Source organism: Psammomys obesus, unplaced genomic scaffold (genome assembly GCF_907164565.1).
Source record: "Psammomys obesus unplaced genomic scaffold, mPsaObe1.curated_primary_1811, whole genome shotgun sequence".
Taxonomy (NCBI): Eukaryota; Metazoa; Chordata; class Mammalia; order Rodentia; family Muridae; genus Psammomys; species Psammomys obesus.
Genome location: NW_026596057.1, coordinates 6,498,321 through 6,506,743, shown reverse-complemented (window position 1 = coordinate 6,506,743; position 8,423 = coordinate 6,498,321). Strand labels below are relative to the sequence as shown.

General features: G+C 38.0%; 1 protein-coding gene across 2 annotated transcripts in view; it reads left to right on the top strand.

The window, feature by feature from the left end:
* Positions 1-2,016: 2,016 nt before the first annotated feature.
* The window catches only part of Kifap3 (kinesin associated protein 3), a 135,840-nt gene continuing 129,433 nt past the window's right edge, over positions 2,017-8,423 (top strand). The window contains exon 1 of one of the 2 annotated variants that reach the window (XM_055624498.1): positions 2,017-2,267. In XM_055624498.1, the coding sequence (XP_055480473.1) occupies positions 2,236-2,267 (32 nt within the window). In that variant the 5' untranslated portion in view covers positions 2,017-2,235. The remainder of the gene's footprint in view (positions 2,268-8,423) is intronic. The other variant, XM_055624497.1, reaches the window with a different exon arrangement.

The following is an 8,423-nucleotide window of genomic DNA, read 5'->3' as shown; positions in this document are numbered from 1 at the left end:
AAAGCAAAGGCAGACTGCATATTAAAGCCACACCACGGATTCAGTCTGTCAGCCTGGGGAGAGAAGGATTTATTTGGCTTGCCAGTTGCAGTTCATCATTAAGGGAAGCCTATACAGGTACTCAAGGAAGGAACATGGAACCAGGAAATGAAGCAAACACCATGGAGAAATACTGTTTATTGGCTTGCTTCTAGGCACATATCCAGCAACATAAATCTCTCTCTCTTTCATTCTCTTGCTCTTTCATTCTCTCTCTGTCTGTCTGTCTCTGTCTCTGTCTCTCTCTCTTTCTCTCTGTTGTGTTTAGTTAGGTTCCTTTTAAGATAGGATTCTACTTTTTATCTTTGGCTGGCCTGGAACTAGCAATGTAAAACAGGCTGGCCTTGAACTCATAGAGATCTGCAAGAATCAGCCTCTGCAAGAATCTTTATTAGTTGTTTATTTTAATGCAAATCATATTTTGATATTTTAATTTCAGGTATGCGGAGGCTTTACATTAAAAAGATATTTTTAGTTGTGTGTGTGTGTATGAGTGTGACAGGGAGAGAGAAAGAGAGAGAGAGAGGACACATGTCTCTCAAGAGGGACATCTTACTCCCATGGTGTGGGGCCCAGGAAGAGAACTCACATTATCAAGTGTGGAGGCCGGCTTGGTTACCAATGAGTCATCTTGCCAGCCTTTATAGAGGCTTTAAAGCTCTGGCTCTCAGCCATCCTAACACTGCGACCCTTTAATACAGTTCTTCATGTTGTGGTGACCCCCAATCATAAAATTATTTTTGCTGTTACTTCATAACCACGGTAATTTTGTTACTGTCATGAATCATAATGTAAATATTTACATTTTCCGATGATCTTAGGGGACCCCTGCGAAAGAGTCGTTTGGAGTTGCCACCCACAGGTTGAGAACCAGTGCTTTAAAGCAGCGTGCCCTGCTTTTATTACTGTTGAAGATGTTGTGAGTGAGAACTTGTACCCATTTGCTTTGGTTTGAAGAATAAATGTTTGAGAAAACAGAAAGTCAAGTTAGGAAGGACTCCATAAGTGAACTGATTAGACTAATGGACAGAGTGTGAATGGAGAAAAATAAAGCTGAATGGCAGGACTATCTTAAACATAAGACAGAGTTTATGCCAGTTCAATAAGACTTTGATAAAGAGGAAAGATTTAACTTTTGCTCCAAATTCTTTCTTGATAGATTGAAAGACTAGTTACAGCTTTAACAGAAATAGTGTGGTTGGTGTGAATGGGTGGGGTCATAAAACATCTTTTTTAATGCCTCTGCACTATATGCTCCATATAGTTCATCAATATAACATTCACACCTAAATATCAATGTTATATTGACTCGTTTGAAAAAGTGGTTAAAAATGTGGCCCTAGAAGACCAGTGTCAGACAGGTTAAAGGGTAGGCTATCTCAAAGTGGACGGCTTGCTACAACTAAAAAGCAGCTTTTTTTTGCCACGAAAAATGTCCTCCCTTAGAGAAAACAATTACTCACGAATCTTTAGTTAAGGTTAATTAGTGGACGATTTGGAAGTTCAGAAGTTGGCTTATCTTGAGGGGAGTATTTTCTACTTTATGGTTTTATATGCCACTTTCAAAGATGATTCTAATTCTATCCATTCTGTAGCACAGACAATTTCCACCAGCTAGAACTCAGTGCAATCAATGCAGAACCTTTTACATGCTCCAAAAATAGAAGGTTAGTAAAAGGCTAGCCTGATGACCATCATTAGCTAAAAACTTAATTGGTTACATTGTCTTATTTCACGCTAAAGACTTCAATATTCCAATTTTGCAGATTGCAATCCTTTTTTCTCTCCCATCCTCCAGGGGGCAGTGGCCTGGAATACGCCTCTTGTGCACAGGCTCCCAGATCAGCACCAAACCCCTCCCGCGCTGTTCCTGGGAGCGTCAGATTAGTCGCCGGAGTCAGGCTCTCAAACTGAGCCTGCGCATAGTGCAGCTGTCGCGTGAGCGCATGCGCCTTGGAAGGAGCTTGTAGCCCTGACGGCTCTGGGCGGGTCTGGGCTGCTCCAGTGTTTTAGGGCCCAGGAGCTGTGGGAGGAGCCGGCGGCCTCACCGTGGTAACCGCAGCGCCGCAGCCCCGCCTTGCAGGCCTCCGGACTGTCACCGCCTTGGCTTTGAGGAGACTTTGGCCAGGTCCCCGGAAGTAGTCCCCCCAGACTCTCAGACACCCCCATCCTCCCCACGCCGCTGCCGCCGCCGCCATGCAAGGCGAGGACGCCAGATACCTCAAAAGGTGATGACCAGGGCTCCGCCCTGAACAGGTCCCTGCTGACTGTGGGTTGTCACTGGGCAAAGCTAGATACGAGAAGGAGTGGGATGCAGGGAAGGAAAGGAAGAGGAGAGGGATGGGGTGGAATAAAGGACGGGACCCTGCGGGGGCGCGAGGTCCTTAAGCCACTTTGTCTTGGAGGTGGGGGGCGGCGGGGGCTGACCTGATATCCTTGCTGCATTGATTAGTATTCACAATGAGAGGCAGGCTGGGAGAGGTAAACCCATATTTCGGGTTTGTTTGGTTTTTTTTTCCGCCCCACTCTCCTGTTTTTGCAATAGATAAATCCCAGGGGAGCTTGGAAGTGAATTCTGTCACATCATCAATTTGTGTCCAGTTTGAAATTCATAAATCGTGGGGTTTCGGAATAAAGACGGATGAGCGGCTGATTTTTACTTTATGCAAAACTGAGATTTAAGTCAGTTGCTCTTGGTCTATTTCACCTATTTGACTGTCACATTCACTGTACAATTTCTGTAGGTAGTTCATTATTATCAAGACCTTGGCATGAAAAAGCCTACCAATTTTCTGTCTTAAGTATATGTAATATCAGGTACTCCAAAGGAAATAGAAAATTTATTGAGATTCCTTAACTTCTGTCAACGATGAGGGCATCTATGGTGAAAAAATATACCTCTCATTGACCATGAACAAATTAAAAAAAAAAAAAAAGCTAATTTGGATTCCCAGTTTTTAGTTAAAGCTCCGTTGCTAATCCACTGCGAAAGCATATACATATTTTTGGACATAACTATTGAGAAGGAGATCTATTACTTTCTGAGAGATGTAAGGACAAAATATGAAAATACTTTTAAAAGAGAAAACATGCGTGTTGGGTGATGATATTGGTTTATGTCCTAATGTACTTTCGTTGAGTATATTTTTTGCTTGCTTGGTAGGGTTCTAGCTGCCACAAATATCTTCCAGTGTCTCTGACATGAACTCAGTGGCCGGCTCTTTGACCTCCCCTCTCCGCCTCCCCCCCCCCGCCCCCCCCAGGGAGGAGCAGCCTTGCTAGGCTACAGAGGAGGACATTGCAGCCTGATGAGACCTAATATACTAGGGTCAGATGGAAGGGGAGGAGGACCTCCCCTATCAGTGGACTTGGAGAGGGGCAGGGAGGAGATGAGGGAGGGAGGGTGGGATTGGGAGGGAATGAGGGAGGAGGCTACAGCTGGGATACAAAGTAAATAACCTGTAAGTAATATAAAAATAAAATTATTAAATAAATAAAATATCTTCCAAGTGTTAGTGGACTCTTAACATAGTCAAACAATTGCAAAATAAATCAACTATACTGCTTTTTCAAAACAGGGGAACATAGTGCTTTGTCTTTTTCATTTTATGTTTAATGAAAATGGCAGATGAAAAGACTTTGATTAGAAACTTGTAAAAGGAACATTAGTCAAGACAAATATATAGGCAGCTCATTTTCCAACATAATTCTGTTAGCAACATGCACATAGGGAGATTTGCCCCCCCCCCCCATATTTGGTCAAATACAGTAAGTTTTCAAGTTTCGACTTTAAACCTAAGGTTATTAAAGAAAGTTCCGCTGTTGTAACATTTGCTGATTTTCATATGAAGTGGTTATGTCTGATGTGGTTTTGCTTAGAATCATTTTACTAGTGTGGACAACATCATCTAGAAAACAATAAATACAACTGATCTAGTCACTGTGATGGTTTAGTTAAAGTCAGAATCTGGTAAAAGATTGAAGATACGTTATTCAATTTTGGCAAAAGTTTGCATCGCCTTCACATTATGTATATACATACATACATATATGAGAGAAATTATATATATATATATATATATGGAATGGAATAAATGTTCTTTATTCTACCCCATTTCATCATATATACATATATATATTTACATATATACAAACAGATGGAATGGAAAGTCAGGAACTTGATGGGTATTATAAATATGATGTTTTGCTAGATTTTTCACATTGTATAATTATGCTCCACTTATATTATGAATTAACACTTTATTCCCTTTTCTGTAACTGAATAACATATATCCATTATGTGGATATATTATAATCTGTTTATTTATGACATAAGTATTGTAGATATTCAGGTGGTTTGTACCTACTGCCTTTTAGGAATAAAGGTGCTATCATCATGACAGGATTTTGTTTGAACACTTCTCATCATTTCATTCATTCTAAGCTTGAGATCCAAGGAACATGGAGTAGTTACATGTTAGACTCAGTGAAGAGCCAGCAAAGAGTTATTCTGTGTCTGTCCTTCTTACATATGGACTTCTTATGTATGAGGACTCCAGTTTTTCCACACTTTATATTTTCTCTTTTTGTATTGTTTTGTGTGTTTGCTCTGTAACTGTAGCTATTCTAGGGGGTTTAAAGAGGTGTCTGATTCTGATTTTGATTTGCATTTCCTATTACTAAGTAAATTGAGCTTCTTTCATCCTCCTTGGTCATTTGTCTTTCTTCTTAAGGAAAATATTATTGAAATATATTCTTGACATTAGGCCTTATTAAATATGCAGTTTACAAATATTTGTCCCAGCCTTTGGATGCCTTTTTACTGTGTCGAGTATGTCAATACTGTCAACGATTTTAGTTTGTTAAAGTCTATTTTATTAATAGTTACTGTTGCTTTTGAAAACAGATTTAAGAAACCATTGCTAAGTCCAAGGTCGTGAAGCTTTCCCTTCGGTTTTATAGTTTTCGCTCTTAAATGTTGGTCTTTTATCCACTTGAGTTGATTATTGTATATGATGCTTAAGAATCTCTAATGGTCTTAGCATTGATTGTCAGAGGTTGTTCTTTCTCTCCATTGATAATCTGAGCATCCTTGTTGAAAATTGATGGACTCTAAACATAGGTGTTTTCCTGCACTGTCAGTCCTAACCAACAGATTTGTTAATATGTGGTTCACCTTGTGCTAGTAACTACTGCTTAACTTGGGGAGTATTTACGTTGAGAATCCTACAATTGTGGGAATCCTAAAATTTTGTTGCTCTTTATCAAGAGTGTTAGTTAGTTAGGGTCTTTGGTTTCTGTGCAAAGTTTAGTGTTGTCTTTTCCTTCTCTGCAATTAAAAAAAAAAAAAAAGGCTGTCATCAGAACTTTGATAGGGGTTCTTACTGATTCCATGAGTCATCAGGGGGAAATACTAGTATCTAAATAATAAGTTTTCCTGTCCTTGAACATAGGATTACTTCCCTCTCCTCCCCCCTTTTTTTAGTTCTTTTTGATTTCTTTAACTTTTAACTTTTAAGTATTTTAAGTGCTGAGCCTCCCTGCTTCAATTTATTTGTAAGCAATTTGTTCCATTTGATATTATGGGAAGCTACATTTTTTCTTAATTTCATCTTTAAATTTTTAATTAGTATCATATGGAAATACAATGCACTTTTAAATGTGCAACTTTAATGATTATGTTTTTTAGATCAAACAATTTGGTATAGTTTTTAGAATATGCAAAGAGAAAAGCGTCATCATAGATGGGTATAATTTCTTTCTTACTTTCTTATCTGGATGCCTTTTTACTTCATGTCTCATTGCTTAGAGACAATCGTTTCCATCATTTTATTAACATGTTGAATTCCTTGGATAATATCATATGGCTTGTGCAGTCTTTTAACGTGCTGCTAGATCCTGTTGGCTTGCACTCTGAGGGTATTTCCAACTGCATTTGTTAAGGATATCAGCCTGCAGCTTTTTGTAGTGTCTGTGCCTTACGTCAGCATGTAATGGATTATGGCATTTTCTCTCCCCTTCTATTTTTTGGAGGAGCTTGAGGAGACTTAGTGTTTATTTTTCTTTAAATGCTTGGTCTATTTTACAAGTAAGCCCGTTTGGCCTTAGACTTTTCTTTGTTAGAAGTTTTTGTCTCAATATCTCACAGTGCTAGTATATTATATAGTTCTTCTTTTCTTATTTTTAGTTTTTATGAGTTCAGAATAATGTCCTACTGTTTGGTTCTACTAATTTTAGTCTTATTCAATCTAGCTGAATATTTTGATGATTTTTTAAGTTTTTTTTATTTTTTGAAATTAACTTTAATTATATCATTTCTCCCCCCTGTTCATCTTTCCAGTCCCTCCAAAGTGCCGTACTCTGCACCTCTCTCAAGCCCGTGTCCTTCCCTTCTTTGATGTTGACATAGGATTTCAGGGATGGCTTGGTATTGGATAACCAGTTAGGGGGCTCCTCCTTGGGGAAAACCATCCCTCCAGCTCCCAGCAGACCTCAGTTGCCTAAAATTCTTTGACTAGGGTTGGATCCCCATGGGTTCACCTTCCCCATCAGCCTGTTGATATAATCCTTGCTCTGGTCTTGTTTATACAGTAAGATAGGTTCTCACTGTGGCCCTCCTTGGACTGGAACTCTCTGTAGACCAAACTAGCCATGAACTCAGGGAGATTCTCCAGCCCTCTGCATACTGAGTGTTGGGATTAAACTTGTGGGCCTCCATGCCTGGCTTTTTGGTCATTTTAAACAATCAGCATTTCTTTCACCTTCATTTTGTGTTTCTCACAGATTCTATTCTTACCATTATTAGTAGTGCAGACCTAGTTTTTCTCAGCCTTTCTAATGCTTCAGGTGTAAAGTCGAGTTACATCTTCTCAATGTAGGTGTTTGTAGTCACAGATTTCTGTTCAGCACTGCTTTCTCCCACCCATAAGCTTTGGTGTGTTGTTTTCATTTATATTTATAACTTCTCATGTGAGTTCTTCTTTGACTTACTAGCTATGTAGATGTAGATTATTTCCTTTTCTATATTTTTATGACTTTTTCTTTCTGTACTGATTCCTAGTTTTCTTCATTTGTAATTGGAGAGCACGCACTATATAATGTTAGTATTTTCAAATTTACAGATGGTCAAGGTACATAACATAAGATTTGCCTGTAAGAATATTCCATTTACACTTTTTTAGGGGAAGTGGAATTTCTTTATATGTAAATTAGGAGTACTTGGCTTATACTGTTCAGCTCCTTTATTCATAGTAATCCATATAGATATATCCATTATTCCAAGCGATGTTGAAGTCTGTCACTATTGTTATAGAACTGTTTTCCTATCATTTCTTTCAAGTTTTGTTTTTTATGGCCTAGGACTCTATTGTCACGTTCATGTTTGTAATTGTTAGATCTTCTAGATAGGGTGATTTTTTTCTCACTACAGTATTAGTTATTAAGTTTTGTACCAGCTTATAATTTAAAGCCTGTTTTATATAACTGTTCCACCTTCCTTTTGTATTGTTTGTATTTTTCCCGTCCTTTAACTTCAAACCTGTTATATCTTTAGATCTAAAGTGTCTACCATGTAGACAGCATATATACATATATGTATATGATTCATGCTTCTTCCTTATCCTTTCTGGAGGTTAATGCCTTTTAGCTGAGAATTTCATTTATAAAGTGATTACTTCATAATGAAGGACTTATATCTGCTTAAAGAATCATTTCAGACTAAAGATACAAAGTGGCTTCTGTTTAGCTAAATTGTTACCTTCCTCAGTATTCTTTACTCATTTTAGTTTCTATTTACAGTCCACTTCTGGCCAAAGGACTCTAATAAATATTTCTCTGTGACTTCTATTGTGATAAATATAAAACCCATTTCTAAAATAATTTAGCATCTTTTGGCTCAGTCTTCTGATATATATATATATATATATATATATATATATATATATATATATATAAAGTGAACCAGTGATGTTACTAAGAAGACAATACTAGTAGAAATTTGCAGATATTTCAAAGATAACAGTTTAATGCCAGGATGCTGCAAATAAAAAATTACAGTAGTTTTATCAAATTAAGAGACGAGGTAAACCATTTGAGAGATAATCATCTCAGTAGTTAGACATTTCTCATATCATTGTAAATGCTGTGTTCAATCCTATTTGAAAATTTATCACCCAGGCTCTGTGGCGCATGCCTGTAATCCCAGCACTCGGGGAGGCAGAGGCAGGCAGATCTCTGTGAGCTTGAGGCCAGCCTGGTCTATGAAGCAAATTCAGGACAGCCAGGGCTACACAGAGAAACCCTGTCTCAGAAAGTAGAAAGAAAAAAAGAAGAAAAAGAAAGAAAGAAAGAAAGAAAGAAAGAAAGAAAGAAAGAAAGAAAGAAAG